General features: G+C 49.5%; 12 protein-coding genes across 12 annotated transcripts; 7 read left to right on the top strand and 5 right to left on the bottom strand.

The window, feature by feature from the left end:
- Nucleotides 1-1,241: 1,241 nt before the first annotated feature.
- On the bottom strand, nt 1,242-1,514 carry N7489_000550 (uncharacterized protein; the record flags this gene model as incomplete). Its single annotated transcript, XM_056706305.1, has 1 exon — nt 1,242-1,514. One exon carries the CDS (start codon nt 1,512-1,514, stop codon nt 1,242-1,244), a length of 273 nt encoding a protein of 90 aa, XP_056570607.1.
- Nucleotides 1,515-2,774: 1,260 nt separating this feature from the next.
- Nucleotides 2,775-4,072, top strand: N7489_000549 (class I SAM-dependent methyltransferase; the record flags this gene model as incomplete). Its single annotated transcript, XM_056706304.1, has 3 exons — nt 2,775-2,813; nt 3,015-3,728; nt 3,809-4,072. The coding sequence occupies 3 exons, from the start codon at nt 2,775-2,777 to the stop codon at nt 4,070-4,072; spliced, it is 1,017 nt and encodes a 338-aa protein (XP_056570606.1).
- A 453-nt stretch (nt 4,073-4,525) lies between these two features.
- On the bottom strand, nt 4,526-6,096 carry N7489_000548 (Zn(II)2Cys6 transcription factor domain-containing protein; the record flags this gene model as incomplete). Its single annotated transcript, XM_056706303.1, is given in 4 exon segments — nt 4,526-5,262; nt 5,315-5,738; nt 5,755-5,925; nt 6,025-6,096. The coding sequence occupies 4 exon segments, from the start codon at nt 6,094-6,096 to the stop codon at nt 4,526-4,528; spliced, it is 1,404 nt and encodes a 467-aa protein (XP_056570605.1).
- Nucleotides 6,097-6,766: 670 nt separating this feature from the next.
- Nucleotides 6,767-7,122, top strand: N7489_000547 (Glycoside hydrolase family 27; the record flags this gene model as incomplete). The annotated part of the gene is made up of 2 exons (XM_056706302.1): nt 6,767-6,822; nt 6,870-7,122. The coding sequence occupies 2 exons, from the start codon at nt 6,767-6,769 to the stop codon at nt 7,120-7,122; spliced, it is 309 nt and encodes a 102-aa protein (XP_056570604.1).
- A 757-nt stretch (nt 7,123-7,879) lies between these two features.
- On the bottom strand, nt 7,880-8,827 carry N7489_000546 (phytanoyl-CoA dioxygenase family protein; the record flags this gene model as incomplete). The annotated part of the gene is made up of 1 exon (XM_056706301.1): nt 7,880-8,827. One exon carries the CDS (start codon nt 8,825-8,827, stop codon nt 7,880-7,882), a length of 948 nt encoding a protein of 315 aa, XP_056570603.1.
- A 548-nt stretch (nt 8,828-9,375) lies between these two features.
- On the top strand, nt 9,376-11,845 carry N7489_000545 (Het-C domain-containing protein; the record flags this gene model as incomplete). The annotated part of the gene is made up of 3 exons (XM_056706300.1): nt 9,376-9,602; nt 9,653-9,811; nt 9,871-11,845. The coding sequence occupies 3 exons, from the start codon at nt 9,376-9,378 to the stop codon at nt 11,843-11,845; spliced, it is 2,361 nt and encodes a 786-aa protein (XP_056570602.1).
- Nucleotides 11,846-12,971: 1,126 nt separating this feature from the next.
- On the top strand, nt 12,972-13,613 carry N7489_000544 (uncharacterized protein; the record flags this gene model as incomplete). The annotated part of the gene is made up of 1 exon (XM_056706299.1): nt 12,972-13,613. The coding sequence occupies one exon, from the start codon at nt 12,972-12,974 to the stop codon at nt 13,611-13,613; it is 642 nt and encodes a 213-aa protein (XP_056570601.1).
- Nucleotides 13,614-14,554: 941 nt separating this feature from the next.
- N7489_000543 (uncharacterized protein) lies at nt 14,555-15,081 on the top strand (the record flags this gene model as incomplete). The annotated part of the gene is made up of 2 exons (XM_056706298.1): nt 14,555-14,763; nt 14,841-15,081. The coding sequence occupies 2 exons, from the start codon at nt 14,555-14,557 to the stop codon at nt 15,079-15,081; spliced, it is 450 nt and encodes a 149-aa protein (XP_056570600.1).
- A 472-nt stretch (nt 15,082-15,553) lies between these two features.
- On the top strand, nt 15,554-17,803 carry N7489_000542 (fungal specific transcription factor domain-containing protein; the record flags this gene model as incomplete). Its single annotated transcript, XM_056706297.1, has 4 exons — nt 15,554-15,765; nt 15,817-16,681; nt 17,145-17,485; nt 17,560-17,803. 4 exons carry the CDS (start codon nt 15,554-15,556, stop codon nt 17,801-17,803), a joined length of 1,662 nt encoding a protein of 553 aa, XP_056570599.1.
- Nucleotides 17,804-19,034: 1,231 nt separating this feature from the next.
- On the bottom strand, nt 19,035-20,462 carry N7489_000541 (uncharacterized protein; the record flags this gene model as incomplete). The annotated part of the gene is made up of 2 exons (XM_056706296.1): nt 19,035-19,868; nt 19,932-20,462. The coding sequence occupies 2 exons, from the start codon at nt 20,460-20,462 to the stop codon at nt 19,035-19,037; spliced, it is 1,365 nt and encodes a 454-aa protein (XP_056570598.1).
- Nucleotides 20,463-20,959: 497 nt separating this feature from the next.
- Nucleotides 20,960-21,766, top strand: N7489_000540 (syntaxin family protein; the record flags this gene model as incomplete). The annotated part of the gene is made up of 1 exon (XM_056706295.1): nt 20,960-21,766. The coding sequence occupies one exon, from the start codon at nt 20,960-20,962 to the stop codon at nt 21,764-21,766; it is 807 nt and encodes a 268-aa protein (XP_056570597.1).
- Nucleotides 21,767-22,182: 416 nt separating this feature from the next.
- On the bottom strand, nt 22,183-22,619 carry N7489_000539 (uncharacterized protein; the record flags this gene model as incomplete). The annotated part of the gene is made up of 3 exons (XM_056706294.1): nt 22,183-22,281; nt 22,341-22,453; nt 22,502-22,619. The coding sequence occupies 3 exons, from the start codon at nt 22,617-22,619 to the stop codon at nt 22,183-22,185; spliced, it is 330 nt and encodes a 109-aa protein (XP_056570596.1).
- Nucleotides 22,620-22,764: the final 145 nt, after the last annotated feature.

Genomic DNA, 22,764 nt, shown 5'->3' with positions numbered 1-22,764 from the left:
TACGCCATGTGCATCTGCAACATTTTGTTTCTTTGTTCTTTGTTGAATTAACTTTGCGCTAGAGGCCAAGCTAGCCATTTGAAGCCGGCTCTGACAAAAGATAATTATCGGTAATTGGGAATGATATAATTACATACAAATATAGTGACTTGGTTTCCAATATTTTATGTGATCTACAACATGGCTCAAAATAACCTTAGAAGTACCTAATTCCGTACACACCGAAAGGTGACGCAACGATCAAGTCAGGACACCCCTGTTTCTGCAGACGCCCCATTCCTTCCAGTCGGAACCCCTCAGGGCTTACCCGCCCCATGTGGGGATGTACCAAACAGTCGGGTCCAAGGACCAGGGATAATCCTTGCTTGGAGTTTTGCCTTTTTTTTCCTGCTTTCTTCCAACCTTGGAAGGTTTTTCTTTGCTTCTTCTGGCGGCTTTTTCTTATCTTTTTTCTTTTTTCTCTTTTTCGTTATTCCCTTTCATATCTCCGCGGTACCCAGTTGGGTTAGGCTGCATCTCATCTGGCTTGGGCACACCTACAGTGCTCGTTCTCTTGGCTTCCTATTCTGTGTTAGTGCTCACCTTGTACCGCTTCGTCGTCCCGAGCACGCCATTTCCAAGGTTCCTCTAGGGCTCCACCTGGGCAGGACCCCGAGCCCCGAATCTCGGGGCCATGATGATGGCTTTGTTAACCAACCTCAATCAACCTAGGTAGGTACTGGTACCTAAACCGCACCACGCTTGTTCCTCCATTGTTGGAAATTCTCGAGCACTTTTACCTCCCCTCAATGAATGGCTACCTAGCTATATAGCATCATCATAATCAATATGGCAACTGATCTGGATTGTTCTGCTTCTAGCGAGGAGCAAGCATTCATCAAAACAGCGACCAGTATGTATAAAGATTTGAATAAAGGTGTTTCATTATTATCCAATCGACATCCCGAGTCTCCAGATTACCAATCGCACTCCTTGTGAGGCTATTTGTCGCCTTTACTAAACTGAGTTAGTTCCCACCCCTAGACATCTCTCCAATCAATGGTCATAGTTCGGATACTTTTGAACTTTTGCATTGACACGAATACCTTATGGCGATGTTGTGAAATGCAGATGTAGCTTCAATATAGAAACGAAAAATGGCATACCCATGGGCAGACCTGGCCAACGGTGCGGACCGAGTGGACCGACCCGTTCGCTTGAGTCTATTTATTCCATGGATCCCACAACGCGGGGTAACATCCCTAAACGTTTCGCTGGAAGGAACGACTCAGTTTCTGCGTCGCTCCTTTTGGCAGCCTTCCATCACAATTAAGATGAATAAATCTGAGAATGTCATATTCATTGAAGACGCTGACGCTCTTAGCCTCAGCAATAGCCTTGCCCATGAACTTGTGGACAAATGCATAGATAGTCTTGCCATCAAACTCGTTCTTCCGCCAGCAGGAAATGTGCAGAAGGTGATCAGAGCCGGGAGAAGCAGCGAGTCCGAAAGGGTTGTCACTGTGGTTTTTCATATAGTTCAATATGGGCTCGGTGATGCCCTGGTAGATGAGTACAGGCTGGCCACCCGTAACATCGGCGACCTCGGGGACTATCGAGTAGAAAGAGATCCACCGCCCAGTTAGTGAATTCCTCGTCTAAGGTCGCGCTGACGGATATGCTTGACCAAACTCTGGTTTTGCCTTTGTGGTCAGTCCCTCACTTCAATCGATTCATTTAATCGACATCAGCACCTGGACTTTCTCGCTCTAGGAAGGCTCCGCCCCTCTTTCTTTCAGGAAATTCCACAAGATAGTTACATACTCTCTCAATTTGGTCCCTGCCCCGTCGAGTGCATACGGTTCAAGATGGGCCACTACCGCTGCCGGGATGCAGGGAAGGGCAAGAGCTACTCTAATGGCGTTCCATGGGAATATTTTATTAAAGGTTTATCGGGCAAAGTCTCGAACTTGAAGTTCTGTCTGTGTTCCTGTTATAGAAAATACACAATGTGGCCTAACTTTACATCGAACGCCACCAGAGGAGAACTATAAATGGCGAATCACACATACGCACATAAGATAAGTAGTGGACTTTATAGTCTAGAACTTGACTTTCTTTGTAGACTCTCTCTATATGGGTCTATGTTTCGGAATAATCCCTGTAGAGGGACTCCGTGGGGCTATCTAGAGCTTGGCTAATATGTTTGAAGGCCTGTGATTTGAGGATTGAAGGTAGAATATGATCGGCCGGGCAGGTGATGATGCTAGAGACGATACCTGATCTTTACAGGATGGGATCGTCTCCCATGGATGATGATCAGCGGTCAGTCCTCTCTACTCTAACATAGAAGTCCATGCTAATTAAAGTCAAGAATACAAAATCCTCCTTGCCAAGACTCTAGTAGTTCCTACCTAGTTAGTCCTAGCCAAGATCCCCTAGAGACTATCGACACTCCAAATCCCTGTAAATCCACAAAAACCCAGACCGATTTGGAATGGGTTCCAAGGTTTCCCGTACCAGGCTGTCGGATTTCCCACTGCGGGGTCAACAAAGCCAAAGGTACGGAACCGGCCAGGTGGTACTCCGAAGAAGAGGGAAAAACCTTGGAAGAAAAAAATAAATGACGCTAGGGTTTCTCCCGGGTTCCTCTCTCTCGGGTCTCTTAGGTCTTGGGGAATTGATAGCTTCATTTCATTCCCCTCTTCTATTTCCTCTTCATAAGGGAGAAAATAAAAATCTCCCTTCCTACCTCTCTCTCTTCCCCCAACCTTTCTACCTCCCCCTTTCTCACCATGCCACAACCCAACCTCGATGAACGCATCCAGGTCGACGTAAGTAGATCATTCCCTTCCACTTCTTCGCTCCCATTCCTACCCCATGTCCATGTACCTTCCAACACCCCAAAACAGGTCGCCCTCCTTGCTCATCTCCAACCCCAATTCTCCCACTCTTTTTCCTAATTTATAATTCAATAACCCCCCCCTCTCAAACATCACTAACAACCCCCCTCAAACATCACTAACAACCCCCAGACAAGCGATGACGACTCTCTCTTCGACGTCCAGACCATCTCAGGCTCAAACCTTTCATTCGCCTCCTCCGTCCGCGACTACTGCTACGAAAATGGCCGCCGCTACCACGCCTACCGCAACGGCCAATACCCCCTCCCCAACGACGAAGAAGAACAAGACCGCCTAGCATTAACGCACCACCTCTTCAAACTTCTCCTTGGCGGGGATCTTCACCGCGCACCAATACAAGACTCCCACCCGCGCCGCATTCTCGATATAGGCACCGGCCCCGGCGAATGGGCCCTGGAAATGGCCGAAGATTACCCGCAGGCGGATGTCATCGGTACCGATCTCAGCCCCATCCAGCCGAACTGGTCGCCGCCCAACTGCCGCTTCTATATCGACGATGCGGAGAGTGATTGGACGTTCTCGCCCGGCGAGGCATTCGACTATATCCATTTAAGAACGATGGCCGGTGGAATTGGCGATTGGCCGAAGCTGATTAAGCAGGCGTATCAGCATCTTAAGCCCGGCGGGTGGTTTGAGGCGCAGGAGTTTGAGGATTGTGTGCGTTCCGATGATGGGACCCATGAGCGCGCTACTTCTATCAATAGCTGGGCGGGATTATTGACCCAGGCTAGTAAGAAGTTTGGGAAGCCCATGGATGTTGCGGCGAAGATTTCGCCGTGGATGGATGAGCAGGGGTTTGCGAATGTTACTGATGATATCTATAAGGTATGGTCACTATTCACTATTTCTTTTTTTCTCTTTTTTTCTTTTTTTCCTTTTTTCCTTCCATACTGACTTACTTTCAGAGTCCTATTGGTGGCTGGGCCAAGAACCGCCGCTACAAGGAAATCGGTCGCATCGGGAAGGCGTGTACCATGGAAACCGTTGAGCCATACTCACTGGCTCTCTTCACCCGTGTCCTGGGCCTCTCATACCAGGATGCGCAGGAGCATATGGAGAGGGCTCGAGCGGATTTGATGAACAGCTCACACCACCTCTACGTGCGCTTCCACTTTGTCTACGGACAGCGGCCCTTCGACGATTTATCCACTGATTATGAGGCGTCTTGAGACTTGGGACTGTACAATGATGATTATGACAATGATACCCACGACCTAAATCTGAGATTGAGAATACCTCTGTCGACCTCTCATCTCTGTCGACATGAATCATGGCTTGATGACCATGTTTCTGCCCATTAATGTATGGAGACTTCTATATACTAGACTGTTCGTTTCATTTTGTTCATATTCATGTGGACATGGGTATCGTGAAGCATGAGAGGACAGGAGGATGAGTGCTGCAGTGTGGTGATCCTGTCTCAGACGGTCTCACCATGACTTTTCTTGCCTGGTATCGACCAGCGATCTAGGCGATATTACCCACATTCAACGGGTGGTTGTTCTAGAGACCCAGCTCTGAACCTGACTTGAACCACTCCTTTCCAACGCATTCGTATGTGCACACGACAACAGACCTTGGCCGCGTCCACGGCTCGGTTCGAGTGTGCGCTTATACCGTCCTCACCCGGTCCCAATCCCGAGAACCTGACAAACCCCCGAAACAGCTTCCTCAGGGGTAGGACTCGTCCGCAAGACCCGAATCACCTGAGGTAAATATTTCTCGTCACAGCTGCCAATTGTTTCCAGCAGGATCTCCAGCAGTTCCCGTTTCCCCTCGCCCTTCCAGGAGTTTGGCATTGAGTTCATGATGGTTGTTGGTGAAGGACGGTCCAGGGAACTGGGGCTGGCAGCCCCCGAGGGCGGGGTGGGTAGGGAGAAGGGTGCATCTGTATAGGTGTTGATGTTTGTGCTGGTGGCAGTGACGTTGGTGATGGGGTTGATAGTTGAATAATGAGACGGGGTTTGGTATATATGCGTATGCGGGAATTGGTACGGACTCGGATTTAAATTCGGATTCCCGTGTGCATCTTGCCCCCACTGATGATACGCATGAGGCCTCTCATCTTCATTTCGTATTGAATATCCCTCCCCGTAATGTGTTACTGTTGATGTTGGTATGGGTGCGGGATAGCCAGTGTGTTGTGAGTATGGCAATGATTTTCCTCCATCAAGCATATAATCATCGCTATGTCCTCCGTATGGCGGCGGGCGGTGCATCCCTAACATCGCATCCTGCGCGTGTAACCCGTGCACTGGGAGACCCTGCATCGGTAGCTGGACTGTTCCGGGCATGTCCGCTGGAGCGGAGGCCATGCCTCCTGTATAATAACCGAACATCGTCGTATCCTCTAGAGCATCTGCCAAAGTTAATACTAGCGTCAGAAAGAGGTAAAACAAAATCGAACATACTTCCAAAAGCAAGCGGTTCAACTGTAGCCGACCCATCTAGCTCCGCAACTTGCGGCCCATACCCCGTCGCGACAGGATAAGCCGAAGCAGAAGCCGACCGCGACAAAGTAGACATAGATCCAGCCCCATTCTCACTCCCCGTACTATCAGGACTAGTAACAGTCGCAGAGTTCGTCATGGTCGTGATCGACGAAGATGGCGACGACCCGCGCCAGCTACCTTCACCAGTATCCGGGGTACCCCTAGCCGAAGCAGCGCCAGCGCCAGCGCCGGTCGCATATCCAGAGCCATTGCCATGGATTTGACTGTCGTAGTTGTAGCCCGTGTGCGTAAGTGCATGTTGTGTCCAAGTCGGGCTCTTCCCTGGGACAGGCCCGGCCCCTTGGTCCGGGCGTGAGCGCTGGCGCTGAGTCTGACCCTGACTCTGGCTATGACTTGACTCTCGTGGAGCTTGGTTCAGACGCCCCCCGCAGCTGCGCGACCTCGCGGCGTAGTTGGTCAATCATCTCGGATTGGCTGATATGGGCGCGGTCTTCAGCTGTTGTTAGGTAGGTACATTCTGCTTCCAGGCCGCGGGTTAAGCAGGCGCGGCATGGGATAGAGCGGTCGCACTGGTAAAAGAGAGGGGTGGTTAGTGAGTTGGGAATTATATAAGGGGAGTGAAGATAGTAACGTTGGGCTGTCGAGAGATAGAGAGAGTATCCGTGTACCTTCACTTTGCGCTCGCGACATCGAAGGCACGACTGCTGCGGGCGTATCTTGGTCTTTGACTCTGGGGGCATTACGGGCAATACCACTCTACTGTAGTAGTATTGCAGGGTATAATTCAAAGATCAATTCCCCAGAAGACAATCGGGGAAATCGGAAAAGCCGTTGAACCTTGGAAGTTTAGGGCGGGGGGTTCCACTCAACAAAGTCCGGATTTTTGCATCCCCGTCATCCATGCAGGTTCAGCTGTGCCACACATCGACCACCTGAAAATGTGATCGATCGTCCTCCCAGATCCTTTTTTTTTTCTCCACGGCTCTGGGCTAAAGCTCCGTGGCACTCTGATTGGGTACAGTTCGAAATTGTCTTCTCGTGGAGATCGGCGTTCTTTCCTGATCTTGGAATCAGATTCAGTCTACTCCGTACCTTCGAGGTACTCTTGTGTTGTATACTGATATATGCTACTTCATTAAAGGTGCTATATATCGATGGTACCGTCGCAATACTTACCACGTCCCCCGCCATCACTGCAGACCCCAGTGTGTTGTAGATGCGACATCGGTGCGGAGAATCCTTGAGAGTGAGCCAGTGAGGAAGTGAATGAAGGTTGAGCGAAGGTCCTGGATAACATAAAACGGCCCAGCATGCTGTGCAACATGCACCTCAGCCGATTACAAGCCTGCGCCATCAAAGCATAGTATATCGCATCTCTTCTTGTTTATACTTCCCTATTGCAAAGTCATCATGAAGCCACTCGCGCCCAAAACCTTGGCGGCCCGGAGCATGGCCGGCCTTATAGCGTTCCAACTGCTACCCGTGGAAGCCTCCACTGATAACCCAAGCTTAGCCCCAGCACCCCGATATGTTTCAACAACTGGGCACGCAACGAAACGCTCTTCACCGAAACAGCACAAGCAATGCGAAAGTGTGGCCTCCTAGACGTAGGATATGACCGCCTCACGCTGGATGACTGCTGGATGTTCCACGACCGTGCCGATACCGGCTCCCTAGAGTGGGACACCGACAAGTTCCCGCACGGCATCCCCTGGCTCGCCGAGTACATGAAAAACGAAGGCTTTATCTCGGAACGTACTCAATAGGAACAGGGGAAGTGGCTTGGCAAGAATAGAGCCCTGCTGACTGCACTAGTATCTTGGAGTAGCCACGACACCCGATAGGGCCTACTAGGTATAAGCACTTACCAAGTAAAAATGTCATAAAGCGGAGCACCTCATCCTCTAGCACCTTTATGCCTGAACACTTTATTGCCATTTTCTTGGTTATTCCACGGACAAGCCGCAAGGAAGCAATGTCCATTGAACACGAGATCGAACGTCTGGTTAGAGAGTATACGGATGGGTTCTGAGGTTTCTCTTTCTACGACGAGTAAAAGGAAACAAAATCATCATCGACGGGATATACTGCATAAGATACATTCATGGCAGTGACTAGAAGGTCTGAGGCCTTCAATAGCTCCGACACATCATATTTATGACAATGGGTTGTATGCAAAATTAATATAGATCAGGATCCATGTGCTGTTGAATTAACAGCCTCTTTGAACTTGATGAATTTTTGGCAAAGTATCCATGCCCTCTTGCTGGCTAAGAAAAACTGCTCATAGTATTTTGTATTCTAAGTAAAGAGTACGCTATTCTATGGGATGCGAAGCTATTTGGGTGGCATATTGGTAAGTCAGAGCTTTCAATTACCAGTCTCCGTGTATATACAATTCTCTTAGTACCAACAGTAGGTACTAGTCCACCTTAGTTCCTATCGTTTGACAGACTTATTGGAAGCGCAGATATGTACAATCAACATCAATATTCACAATTTTCCAAAGCAACCTTGAAAAGTCTACCCCTGCAAAGAGAATCCAACCCCTTCCCCAGTCCCCATCTCAACAAGATTAGCTCTCATCCTCTCAGGCCTCTCGCCAAGCCCAAAGGCAGCATCCTCACGGTGAACCCAAGCGCCAACACCATGCTGCAGCACCGCAGTAGCCCTAACCTTCTTCTTCTCCTCGACATCATCACCTGCATCCCCAGAAGCCTTCAACCCAATACTTCCATGCAAAGTCAACCTCGTCTCAGCCCCACCCTCACTCTTCCCCCGATAAACCCCACGGTGCAAAATATTACTATTATAGAACACCGCGTCTCCAGGCTGCAATTCAACAACCAACTGATTCGGCAACTCAGCCGCATAAGGATCCGCCTCACGCTCGACCTGCGTGCGCGCACGCGCATGCGTCCCCGGCACAACAATCAGCGATGCATCCGGGCACAGCGCCAAGTTATACTGGCAATGCGACTGACGGCCTCCAGGCGCCTTAGCCGCAAGCTGGGTGAGTTCTTCCTCGGCAGTCGCGTGCTCGGAGATATCGTCGCGGTGCCAGCGGAGCTCGAAATCTTTAGTTTCCGGCGCCACAAGTAGGTTGAACAGTTCCATGACCAGTGGCTCGGTCTCGCTGTTGGCGGTGTTCTCAACACCCATTAGCTCCTCCGCTACGGCGAGAATCGTGGGAGAGAAGTAGCATCGTGCGAAACTGTCCCGTCCTGGCATCTCGGGGTGCATTAGGTGCTGCACGCCCCAGATTCCGCCCTCCGAGGCGGGCGGGACGGTTGTCGGCCAGGGTGGGAATTGTTTCGGGACGGTACGGAAGTGTGGCCAGCTTCCGGTGCGGGTTAGGGTTGTTGCTTTTGTGGCAATTTCACGGTAGTGCGATACCTCGGTTGGAGTTAGGAGGTTGCGGACTACTACGAAGCCATCGCGTTTGAGGGCGTCTAGGTGTGGGGTGGACATTTTGGTAGAGAAATGGTAGAAGAGTACTAAGCAATTGGAAGTTGAGTACCTGGAGATCTGGGAAATATCTGGAGAACGGGTGAAATTTATATTGCGGGGTTGAAACTAACAACAATACGACGCAATGTCGCATTTACCTGCTTCCCTAGAAATTCCCGTCGATGCTACCGTGGATCTCTAGATGTGACCTTTCGGGACTGTTATTTTACATACGACGTACATATGTAAAGGCATGTAAATGCATGTATTTATTTATATGTATTTTATGTACATATCGAGTGTCTTAGTCCTAATAATAAACCAAACATAACAAACTCATTCTAGGCAAATTGATTTCTTCCAAAACACGTCATGGGGCTCACACAATTTGCCAAGAACAGCCAAGAGCTAGAAGGCTGAGTCGTCTGCAGTTTTCGAGATGACACTTGATCTTTCTTCCCTGGAACCCTTTTCCTTTAACTTCTCTAGCTTCTGTCCTTTGGGGATATTCCATCCTATTTCCTCAAATACCTAGGGAAATAACCATTGCGCATATCTCAACCCCCACCATGCCCCTCCTCCACGCGGGCTCCGCCCTGCTAGTTCTGCTCCTAATACTCCCGCAAGTACATGCTTTCGGAGCTGGAAACATCGCCTCTATCTCCGCCGTCGAAGGCAAGAACTGGCGCCATGGTGATATCGAAGATGTCATCAAGACGCTGGCTTTCATCTCCGGCCACAAATGGACCTCCACCATGATCAAGCGTGTGTATTTTGGCAACTGGTTGCGCGATTAGTGAGTTACCAAAGAATCGAAAGACCGACAGATTCTGACTGCTTCTGTAGCTCACAGGCAATGGACGTTGGCACTCTTAAAAATCTGCAGGCCGATACGATCCGTGTTTTGGTGTGGGTCCTCTCGTTCCTGAGCTTCGGCTATGCCACGGGTGAATTTGAGGTGACTTCAGATCGCTTGGGTGTCTACCGTCCCGAGGAACATATCGAGTAAGTCCAGCTTGAGATCTGTTCTTGGTCATTTGTGCTGATCGTCCTCTTTCTCGCAGTAACCCTAAGGACTATGCCGATAACGAAGATGCACGCCAATATGACAAGCGGTTGCGCCCACCCGTTCGTGCTGTTGAACTCGAAATCGACCCGACCACCGGTATGAAGAACTACATCGCCAATGAGCGTGGCGACTGGGCCACCAGCGCTGCCTATATCAAGTTCAGTCTCAGCCGCAGTATCCACTACGGACGGACCTACACCAATGGCGGACACAAGAAAGGCAGCGAGGAGGATCTGTGCGAAGCACTCAGGTGTCTAGGGCAGGGACTACACACGCTGGAGGATTTCGCCGCACACACCAACTATGTTGAGTTGGCGTTGCGCGAGATGGGTTTTAAGAACGTGTTCACGCATACGGGCACTGCCACCGAGATCAACCTTCAAGGGCGTCGTGTTTTCCCGCTTGTCACGGGAACATTTGGTATGGTCGATTTCTTCCATTCCGTGATGGGAGAGGCAGATGATCACTTCACTCAATCTGAGGTCAACGAGATGGATATTGCGCTCGGTAATGCCGAACAGAATGCGCAGTCGAACAACTCCCTTAATGCCTTGACTGGGCTCTTGGGCAAGATCCCCGGTACCAAGGACCTCGTCAGCGAGGCCGAGGGTCTCAAGAGGTCCTCGGCGGCACAAGGAATGGCCAACCAGAGTGGTAGTTCTGGGACCGGCTATGCGCAGTCTTCTTTTAATAGCCACGAGCGGACCCGTGCGGGGCCAACTCAGTCTTCAGGTAGCAGCATGCCTGATCTCAACCCTCAGGAGACAGTAGCCAAGATTTATCCCATCTTGGCCTTCCGGGACAAGGTGATGCGGAAATTGAACTCGGTTATCGAAAAAATCCCAGGCTTGGAGTCACTCGTCGAGAAGATCTCCGAGACTCTGACCGTCTTCATCATGTCGCTCCTATCGCCTTTTATCCGACCTTTGATCAAAGCTGCTTCCAAGTCCATGCAGACTGGATCAGCTGGTGTTATTGATGCCTCTGGCAAGCACCAGTACGAACCATGGACCGATCCTCACTGCACAGACCCCACCCACTCGTTGCTCTCCAAGGACCACTTTGCCAACATTCTGAATGAGCCCGCCGGACGGGTCGCCTCTTCCATCGTGGAGTACGTCGTGCCTCGTGTTCTGTACGCTTGGCAACACATCGACGTCCCCGAGCACGAGGTCCTTAATGACTGCATGCAAGTTTTCCACCACCCAGCGTTGCGCAATATGCGTAATGATGCCCATCGTGCAATGTTCGAGGCCGTTGAGAAGTGGGCTCACGGCCGCTCAGATCGCGGCGCCTCCCTTGACTCCATCCTCAGCTCCGAGGGCGTGAGATCTGGTCGAAACACTGGTGGAGTGAGCCACACTCACACCGGTGGTCATGGTGGATTTGCGGCATTGGGTGGTGCCTCGCACGGCCAAAGCCAGAGTCACGGACACAGTAACACTGGCGGGCATTCGTCTGGTGGATTCTCCTCCTTCCTCCCCCAACAAAATCAGCACCAAAACCAATCAAACAACAGCTCGTCTGGCATGCCCTGGGACAAACTTTCTAGCATCCCCGGCTTGTCTAACCTGGGCAAACTCGAAAGCAAAATCTCCAACTTCCTCCCTGGTGGATTGACACGCGATGTTAACGACCAAGGAAACCAACAGAACCAACATGGCTCATACCAGAGTCAACAGCCAGGGGATAGTCACGAAACCTCGTATCCTCCTCCACAGCAGCATGGAGGCTACCACCAGCCTCAGCACGTACCTCAACAAAGTTACGGCTACCAGCATAATCAACATCATGAACAGCATTATGGCGGCACGCAAAATTCTTCCTACTATGGACAGCAAAATGACCACTTCGGCCATCCGCAGCCACACGCCCCTCACGATGCCCCGCCATATGGTTCGCATCCGGGTCCACATGGATACGGCCAGGAACATGGGCATGGGCATGGACATGGTCGTCCAGGTTTCTGAGAATTGGATGATGGAACGAAGGTAAATGATTGGATTGAATATGTGAAAAACAAATGCAGATAAGATGGAAGCGAGATAATTGCGATTGTATTTTAATAAAATCAGATGGTTGTGTCGGTTTATATGACGGTGGAGTTTGGAAAGACGATAAAGGTATGGGCTTTGGGGAACTCAGAAGTTGTACATAGTACTTCCTTTTATAAAAGCACGTGTGAAAGTGTGAAACTCCTGACATTTGGTTTCTTTGGATGTGGGCTGTTGAGACTCCCGGGGTATCTCTTAGCCTTAGGAAGGCCATTGCTGATGTGGTTCAGTTGCCCAGGGTCTTTCCCAATCAAGATGTCTGTTTACATGGTTCCTTCCCTGAGATGCTGTCTCACTATGGTCTGTATAAAATGTCTTTGCTCGTTTCAATATGAGTTAGGGTTCAAATCGGTAAGAGATATATCGGAAGGTGCCATTGGGCCTCAGACATCCGTAACCGTAACCTTAGAAGCTTTTAATGAATAGGGAGGCCCAGAAAGCGGAGAAGCACCTACATAGGAACAAATATCATATTCAGCAGCACTATTGGAAGCAATGGGGTTTTTTATGGCTATTAACAATGCAAGCTTGATGGTGCAACTTTGGAATACAGACTCGCTTTGAGTAGCAATGCTTAGTATTCCCTTTTGGATCTCCGGCATGCTTATATTGACTGTCTCATGGCTATTACCTCTTCTACGACTATACCCTTGCCAGGTGCTTCTGTCTCTTCCTCTCTGATTGGGCAAGTCATGTATGGAGGATTCTTGCATTTTCCCGCGAGGCTTTGTTGGATATTCCGGGCCTCGTTCAACAAAGGGCAGCATGGTGTTTGGCAACAAAAGAAAGCTTTCATTCCCTTATCTGACTAAAAAGAAAGACCTTTCGATGTCTTTAATTTCTTTCATGTCTAATAAAGTCATTGTCTCTCGGGTCCAGTGCTCCAGACTCTCTAGGGCTATATAAACCCTTCCCTCTTCGCATGAATAACAGGAATTCACCGACATTGGTATATTCTACACTGCTCCAAAGCCAACATCCACATTCAATCCCATACTCTACTACGCTACAATCGTGTAAGTTTTGCAGCCCATATATCATCATGTCATCTGACGAGCTTGAGCGGTGGGCACAGGTCGCAGAACTCGCCGGCGGACCAGTCGAAGATCTGCAGATCACTCCCCAGGCATCTATACGGTGCCACGTTGGCCGACAGCTCTCCTTTTCCTGGCCAGAGACAGTGATTACCGAGTGGATCAACGAGAACCACCTTATCTGGACCCTATGCGCCGCCCTCGCAGATTCCGGCCTTGACCGAGAGTGGACACAGGGGTTTGACCTCTACTTCCGCAGCCAGTGGGTTCAGATCCAGTCGACTGTTCAGCAGACCCAGGGTGTTGACCGGTTCCTGCTAGATATCCCAGCCCCGCCTATGTTTATGGCTGTGTTCGCCCATAGCACTGGGTCTGGGGTCCGCTACCACTCCATCATGTCTACCCATGCTGGTACTCGTCCCGGCGGAGGTCTTCTGTATCTGTTGCGGCATGTGTATCACGGGGGTGTTTCCCCGACTGATGTCTTTATTGTAGTTCTCTATGACGGAGATGTGACTGGAGGCGCGCCGCAGCTGCCTCCGTCCTCCGATTCGGACTTGGCTGATCTTTTCCCTGAGCGCTATGCCAGCCCGCCTCCTCCTTACCGTGGCTCTTCTCCAGCTCCTCCTGATTATGCACCACCATCCTGATGATGGCGTGTAGCAGGTGCCCTCCTTGTCTGAGGGTTGAACCTTATATGGAGACCGTCGGTCCTTAACAGTTTTACTTTCAGGTTATCAGATGATATCGGTATTTACACCCTACTTAGAATATTTGCTATATATCTCCTTTATATGAATGAATACAGTTGGTTTTTGTCAATTATCTGTGAGTAAGTTGTAGCCCTGGAAATGGTGGTGAGATTAGATAGCTGAGGGAAAGGATACCTCTTTTCGGTACATAGCTTATATGAAAGCCTTGCGTTAGAACACAGTAGATATGTACGTGTACAAAAAAAGGCGCACGGGCTAAATATTGGGTACCTGGGGCTGTTAGGGCAAGTAACACAAAGCACAATCTATATAACTTTGAGTTCAGCTGTAGTTTACTAAGTCTCTGCTCACTAGAGCAAATATTTAAGGCAAGACAACTAATAATACAGAGAATATGTCTGTTCTAATATCGGAAATAATACAGGGCTGTGTAGACTGGCCGCCTGATACCAAAAATAGCAAATAGCGGGAGCCAATAACCACGTGTAGGTTTAGCGGTGAAAGTATCTACAATAAGCACAGATCGAGAGTCAGTGGAGGGCCTTATTTTCTGGATCGTATCGCCTTTTTGACGTGTAGGGCTGTGTGTGTACTTTGTTTCAACGGAAATAGATTATCATTCGATAACCTGGGGATCCAAATAGGTTTGCCCAGCTGAGTTACAATACCTCAGCGTAGCTCTACGTCAACATTCATCACGATCTTCATCTTACGTGTCTATTTCTCGTGTTCATGTCTCAGTTGAACTTTTCAGGTATATGTACAAGAAAACATGAAGTATAAGAGGGTCGCCAACACCGTCGGTATACACTCCAACAGCAGTAAATAATCCAACAATAACCCCAAGGAAACAACACAACCAACATCAGTCCAGCAAAATGAAGGCCATCTCAATTTCCGCTCTCATCCTGGCGACTACCACCTCCATCCTGGCTGCACCTAGCCCTAAGGTGTCCGCCCTAGAGCCGCTGCAACTTACAAATCTCAATGCCGCCATCCCCAGCACGACCCCTCCACAAACCTGCCTTCTCTCTTTTGCTGTCAAAGACCCAAACACGAACACAGACACTAAATGCTCTGCTTACTGGTATGTTCCAATCTATGGGTTCAGGATCCCCTATAAGCCGAAAGCAAAAGACATGAATGATATTGACTTTTATACAGGTCAATTGGAATGCCTGGAAACAAGACCTACAACTGCTCTGACAAGGCTTACCAGCTCCACCTCCCAAATGGAATCTATGATATCGAAAAGTTCGATTTGGGAGTCTCCCGCGCAGACGGCTCTGAGACTGGGCGGGCCACTGTGAGTGGCGACTCGTGGAAATGCGAGAAGCAGGAGTACCCTATGGCGCGGTGCAAGTGGGATGGTATATTCAGCCTCGATGTGGCCCCGTCTACTTGAGTGAGACTTCGCGGCTATGTAAGGAGAGAACGGAGTAGTGGCACTCGAGCTGGGTGGAATGTGTACATATGTGGACATGCTATTTTGCTTCGTTTTTGTTGGTCTGATTTGGTCTAGTTGTTATTTACCTCTCGTCTATTTGCTTTTATATATACTTCGATTTGTTCTGGTTTCCCATCTGAGACACTCGTGTGATATAAGATCTAGTAACAGGCTCGACCCCAGAAGAGATCTGGACTATCTGTAAGAGGTAAAACGCAAAAGAAACAAATGAGAAACGTATCCAATAAGGTTGAATACTACATATGTATGTATCATTAACACTCTCCATACATTGTACCTACATAAGTTACCTAGTTAGGTAGCCCTCGTCCACTCCAGGGCTAAAATTCCCGCTGACTCATCTACCCACTTCCCGGTCTCGGCGCTACACACCTAAAAAGGTCTTGGCCTCAAAATCCCGTCGATCTCAATGGTTGCAGGCCAGTGGATTCTTATACGCATCGTCCTCATAGGCTCAACCCCTGAAAAGCTTGATGATTCACCGATCTTCCAGCCCCCATTATGGCCCATAAGGCTCTTTGACATCTGTAAGGAGTATTACGATATTGCTTTATGGACGATTCTACTGGCCCACGCGCCGGAAAGGGGCGGAGCGCTTGCGATCTATGTCGACACCGAAAGGTAATATCCACACTGCCCGTGTGACAGCCCCTAATCTGATTTTGCCAACAGATCCGCTGTGATAGAAACCAACCCGCCTGTGAGAATTGCCATATTGCAGGGTTACCATGTACATTCACCCAACCTGTATCCCTACCTCGGAAAACTACCCGACAGTAAGACTCCATACTATTTAAGCCCCTCTTTACCAATTGCTTACGGGGTATATAGAGAGCTGGCCGATACCAAAGCTCGGGTTCGGGAATTAGAGGCGACCCTCCTCGGACTTAAAGAATCCACAAAACCGAACCAGAAAGGGCTAGCTATCCTTTCTCCGAGCAGAAGCTCTTCTCCAGCATCGCCTAGACCCGCATCGGAAGCATTCTTATCTTATTTGCCCGATACTCGTGATTTCGATACCGCGTTGGCAGCTTTCCAATGGCACATCTCGTATTGCGGGCTCGGGAGTTCCCTTTCGATGCAAAGGGCAGCCTTCTACTCTCTCATTCAAAAGCAAACGGGTTGTACATTCAATGTGGATTCCTTTGCTCATGAGGTCACGCAATCTTTCAATACACAACAGCTCAAGTCAACAAAGAAAGTGATTGGAATCAAATGGCCGGGGTCTGCTCTAGTCCAACAGTGTTTGGAATATTTTGATAGAAATGGCCTCTATTCTATATTTCCAATTATCGATGTTGAGGCCGTGCAGATCCTGCTCAATGCAAATGTCTTAGACAAGCCTCCACACATGAGTCGTGCTGCGAATCGGGCTTGTCTGGTTGCTTTTGCGGCAATGATCACCCATATCCACCGCCATGAGCGAGCTTTCGCCAGCGCCGACCCGGATGCTTATTTACAAGCAGCGCTAACTCTCCTTCCTGAAATGTTACTAGAGCCTCCTGATTTAAGAACTTTGGAAGCGGTGACAATATTAGTAAGTTCTTCGCGTGTCTACCTGGGCAGCACCAAAGGTGGATCCCATGTCTCAGAAGCTTATATGTGGCTATAGATGCTCTATATATGCCCTCTTGGCAGACCTCAGGCAGGAGAACTACTTCTTGGAATCGCAGTGCAGCTCATCTATAACCTCGGGGCAAACAGAATACAAACCCCCAATGAGATACACAGGACAGACCAGCGTAGCCAACATCTCCGAGCTTTGTTCTGGCATTGCTATGCCGTCGACAAAGAATTCTCTATCCGAAAATCACAACCACCCTTGATAAACGACGCCGACTGCGATCTAGATCTGCCTACCACATACGCCCAGGAAACCTCAGAACGCCACTTCTACATGAAGCCCTTGTCATCCAAGGAGCTTCTTTTCCCCCTCCGACCTCCGCTTTTCCTTGCTCAAGTCCAAGATCTTCCGGTTGCTTTATTCAGCGCACAGTCAGACGCTACCAGAAGCTAGGCGCATTCAATATATCCGTGAATTAGACCAAGAACTGAGTGACTTGAATCTGGGCTATCCCGCCGACTGCCGGCCGGAGGTGTTCGCCACCGAGAGCGCACCGGACTATCTGTTCCACGACCTCAGTATGCGCGGAGTGAATATCCATTTGGAATACTACTACTGCCTTGGAAAGATCCACGGAGCGAGTAGCTCTTCCAAGATACCTTCCCCGCAGAACTGGTCGCCTCTCCCATCTAGTGCAGAGCTGTGCTTTGAAGCTGCGCGGTGTTCGCTGATCTACATCTGGCGGGTCCGTCAGTTCATCAACCAGCATACATTCTGGTAAGGGATTCTGAGCCTTGTCTCATATATATATATATATATATATACTAATTCGAGGTTCTGTCGTATTCTAGGCTTCACGCGCAGTTCCTCCTCACGGCCGTTCTCTCGGTCTTCTGGTATCTAATCACTGTTCCGACTTCATCTACTTTCACAAGGGATCTCAAGACCTTGGAGGATATCGCTGGGCTCTTGGCTCACCTTGAAAGGCCGGCGAATGATGGTCAGACTTACCCACCATTTTATTTAGCGCAGGCTTTTGTTGAGAGGTTGGTCTCCATGGCGCGGCATTCCAGGTCTAGGATTGAGGGTACATGATAGGATTGTTCAATAATTCCAGTCACTACTCCCTTGAAGGTGGTACTTTTGTATCTATAAACAATACTAGCACACCCCGTAACTTGGGCTTGGAGTTTGGATTGACGTATGAATCATCTGGGAGTGTACGAAGTATAGCCCCCACTCTTAGACGCTGATGCGTTGACTTCCGCTAGGCATTGAGTTGGCCGATTTAACTGATTTGTGCTATTGAAATTAAATACCATGTGACGAAGGTATGTATTTATCGGTCGGTCAATATCAAGTGCTTATAGATCCTTGGTTTAAGTACAAATGTGGCTTTCTTTGTGTAGTTAGATGTCTCCTTTTTATCCGGCTTTTCCACCAATCCCTGTCGTTGAAGTATACATCTGCTCCCCCTCTTCTCCCCTGCATATTGCTCTTTATTATCTTCCTTTCACCTTCCTCTTCTTTTTTCCCCTCTCTTTCTCTACACCGCTCTCCTCTCCTTCATCTACAATTGTAACTCTTTGCTAAATGACGGGGAACTTCCTAGTCACCAGATGACCGAACTGGCTAAAAAAGCGAAGATCGGATGCTGAGAAGCGAGAAAATATTCCGGCCCTCCTTTTCTCGACTTTGAGCCGCCTCTTACCTTGACAGTACCAACCCCAACTTCGCGACGCTGGGATGCTATTGTACACAGATACGCTTTATTATGCATTAGTCCGCTCCTCTCTTCAACAGCCCGGCCGGGCTAGCTCAATCGGTAGAGCGTAAGACTCTTAATCTTAAGGCTGCGGGTTCGACCCCCGCGTTCGGCTATTCCTACAAAAAACTTGAGATTTCTTTTTTGCTCTTTTCTCTGGGTTCGTTTAGTGATGACAGAGGGTGCATCAGTAGACCTTTTTTTTGGCTTTGCTAGGTATATCTGACGATGCTCAAGTGCAGGTATCTGCATGCTTTACCGGGGCTAAAGACCCGCCTCAAAGCTTGTCTTTTTTTGAGCTATTCCTTGTTAGTATCCGTGATATATATTTAGACATGAGGAGCATGGGTCCCTAATCTTGCATATGTATTGTAAAGTAAAAGAAAAAAGGTATATCGTTCATTAATGTAACCAGAGCCGTCCATCCCTGTCAACTATGTACAACACGGCCTTACCAAGTCAACCCAATCATCAGTCATATATAAGCTACAAGATACACAAGCTCACAACCCTCTCGCATTAGACGGGAAATGCAGCGCCCCGAATTACCTAAACGCACCCTCACAGCTTCGTTCCCTCGCGTCCACTGTCACTGGGACGCCTGGGCCGAAGAGGCCCTAGGGACTGACCAGTAGCATGGCTCGGCCCAGCCACCGACGATGCCATATTAGTCCGTGTCCCTTCGCTTTCTGTAGAGCTGGGGCGAACAGCTCCTCCCCTCGTCCCCTGGTGAAGACGAGGGTTCATGAGCCACTGGACCTGCATGCGGACACTGTTGACCGCCGCATTTGTGTGGGCTATGTCCTCCTTGATGCGCATACATTCATTCATGATAGCCATGCTGGCGCGAGCATCTAGGTCGGTGATAGCATGCGAAAGTTGGCTGACCTCTTCCCGGAGCGATTCGTGCAAGGAAAGCAGATAGGTCGTGGCATTGGATGAAAACACACCCGCAGCAAGGTCTGCAGGATCATCTGTGTGGGCGTCGACGCGAGCGGAGGATTGCTGTTCTCGGTCTGACTGGGGAGGCTGCCCACCGCTATGGCTGTTCGCACCTAAGCGCGTGGATTCGAAAAGAGTGGACCGAATGTTTGCGAGCCCATCCTCGAATATTTCATTCCGCTGTTGCAGATGCCGCATACTTGATTCAAGCGACTTGAGCCGGGCATTCTGCGTCTCAAAATAAGGGCCCATTGCGACTATGGGGCAGCTTTGCTCGTGTGCTGCAATATCAGCCCGTCTGATCTTAACCGGACATGCATATTTGGATGCTGCGCAGGGAATCGCAACCTCCGGGCATGATTCAATATGCTCCTGCAGTGCCCCTCTAGTGACAACAGTCTCGCAGTCAGCACATGTGACCTCAAGAACTGGACAAAGCTCTTTCTCATGCTCCTAGGATAGGCGTTTCCGGTCAGCATCTATAGAATTTCTAATAAGTTCAAATGGGCAACAAACCTCGTATTTATGCTCTAGAACATCTTCTTCGCAATGGGCGCATCGTCGCACCTTATGAATACACTTCTGATCCATCCCAACATCCTTGCTCCGCGTCATCTGATCGCATGAATTATCCGGACACGGCAGTAGCCGGTACCCGCAGTACTTCTCAACATGCGACTGGACATGGCCTCGGGGTATTATCTCTTGACAGCCCTCCGTTATCAACGGACATCGCACTCGGATCTCGTCGCACATGTTGATCAGCAGGCGGGGCACGCTAGCCGACACCTTCTGGGTGGGATTTCGGCAAGAGGGACACGGGAACTCCTCCGAGTCGGCCGAGCGGAAGCTGTGTATTGCCGAACTGAGGCAACTCCCGCAGAAGACATGGTCGCATTGTAGACGGACGGGTTCAACGAAGGGACAGTGACAGATCGGACACATAAGATGCGAGTCGTACTCGGAGACGAGATCAAGGCTGCGGAGGTCGATTAGCTCGTCGCGCTCGCGGCTTTCTTCCATTGCTAGGAAGTCTTGTAGATTCATGTTGCGCGGAGTCCAAGACTATCAGGACGCCTTCGAAAAATATGCAAAGTACCAACGGACTTTAATTCCCTATGTTGTTGTTTCTTCGAAATGCGGAACCGCTGCGCGGATTCATGCAGCTTTGCGCTAGATACCGAGGTAGACCGAATAGTCCAGATCCATGAGGATGAGACTCAGAAAACAATAAGTTGAGCGATCGGAAGCAAATGCTTGCAAGACATAGACATGTTAATCTTCCGAGCTGAAGAGAAGGCGGGATGACTGCGGGGGTACCAAAGGGAGAAAAGGCGGAAAGTGGTTGATCCGCACTTGTTGCCTCCGCTTGTGATTCCTCGTCTTACCCATCTCCACCTTCAACCTCGCCCAGCCGGAAACATCTCAAACAGTCTGACTTTAGCTTACTTGGCTGATCGGAGGTCTTTCTCCGTATTGACCGTCCAAACGCCTACGATTCATACATCGCAACAGCCTGTCATTTTGATCTCACACATCTCATCATGACGAACCCTTCCCAGCTATTCCTACTCGCCGATCACATCAAATTATCCCTTTTGGAGCGCGAAAGGGCAATCTCACTCGATCTCGAGCCCAATTCCAAAGATGGAGAGATCTCTTGGTCTCTCGAGTCACTCCGGGAGAGCATAGAGGCTTTGGAAGCCGAACAAACCCGGCTAGCCAACTCGCATGACAGCGCAGGCGCCACCGCTTTGAAAGACCAACTCACCCCCCTCCAAGCCCAATTCAAAGATCTCTCGACCCAGTTCTACGGCGCAGACGGCGAGCCATCGGACAACTCGACGCAGGCGTCGAAACCCGCCACCCCCGACCTCAAGCAGCCAATCCCACAACATCCACCTTCCAAATCCGTCCGTTTCATGGACAGCTCCGCCGCAGCGGCAGCCGTACAAGATGAGCTTGATGAGGAGGATGAGCGCAACCGCAGCAACCTCTTCCGTCCATACCGTGATGAGCCATCGCCGCGACCGGATCTGTCAAACCTGGACAACCAGCAGATATACGACCACCACGCTCAAACAATGCGAGACCAGGATGACCAGTTGGATCGGCTGGGTGAATCAATTGGTAGACAGCACCAGCTGAGTATTCAGATTGGGGATGAACTGGATGGCCACGTTCAACTTCTCGATGGGATGGATGGGGACGTCGAGCGTCATCAGAACCGGCTAGACGGTGCGAGACGGCGCATAGATAGGATCCGCCGAAAGGCGGGCGAGAACTGGAGCATGATGACTATCATTGGATTGATCATTGTTCTGGTCATCTTGATCGTGATCCTGAAATGATACCCCGATACGGGTGGATGATTGGAGGGTGGTCTTTTATTGCTATTACTCTTATCATTTTTTACCTTTTCTTCCTTTGGCGAGCGGGCGTTTACAACTTTACGCAATATGGGACGATTGGTTTTCCTTATGTTTCATTTTCACTGGGCTCGAGGCGTTGAGGCAGTCGAGTCGTCCCTAGACTCCTTGGATTCTTGATCATACTACATCTACAAAGCTTACCCATGGTCATAAACTTCCATATCTAATTATTTGCTCAAGTGTGCAGTATCAATTGTCATTGACGAATGCGATAAACTCGAATAAATCACCATAAAAGACTCCCAACAGTCTCACCCGTAGACTGCTTCAATAAAATACATGAGAAATAAACGAAAGCCGCGAGCGAAAAGTCACGGAAGGCCGAGGGCTTTCCCTTATTGCTTATCGTACTTCGAACTCCCAACATGTTTCGTTTTCTCCTGCAACTTCTCGAACTCGGCATCACCGTCTACCTCGCCGCGGTCCGCTTTGACCTGAATGAATCAAACATATTAGCTCTGCTGAAAAATGAACTCTAGAGGCCAATGCTTACTGTAGCCTCGCTGTTACTAGCCAGCTCGGACTTCCACTTCCCCTTGCCCTCCACAGTATTCTTGACGACTTCTTGCTTATGGGATTCGTAGTGGGCGGAGAGGTCGTCGCGGTCTTCTTGCGGTTAGTAGGGGTAGGACAAGTTGGTGGTGGTATACTGACTCTTATCATCCTCTTTCAAGCTCCTGACTGCTGAAGAATGGAATGTGGAAGCTGGCATGACGAAGTTGGTCCGGATAGCTTGGCGGGAGGAGCCGCGGATGGATGTGAGGAACGACATGATGGTTATGATGTAGGTGTAGATAGAATGATATGTAGGTAACTTCGGAGATTCAAAGTTTGCAGATTGAAAGAGAGGAAGAGTATTTGAAATCCAAAATGATTGGAAGTGTCGATATTTAAAGAAGCAGGTCTTTTCCATTTGG

This window comes from Penicillium chrysogenum, assembly GCF_028827035.1.
Source record: "Penicillium chrysogenum strain IBT 35668 chromosome Unknown utg000001l_segment0_segment0, whole genome shotgun sequence".
In the NCBI taxonomy this organism is placed as follows: domain Eukaryota; kingdom Fungi; phylum Ascomycota; class Eurotiomycetes; order Eurotiales; family Aspergillaceae; genus Penicillium; species Penicillium chrysogenum.
Note: the sequence above shows the minus strand (reverse complement) of the source record. Positions and strands in the feature narration are given on the sequence as shown.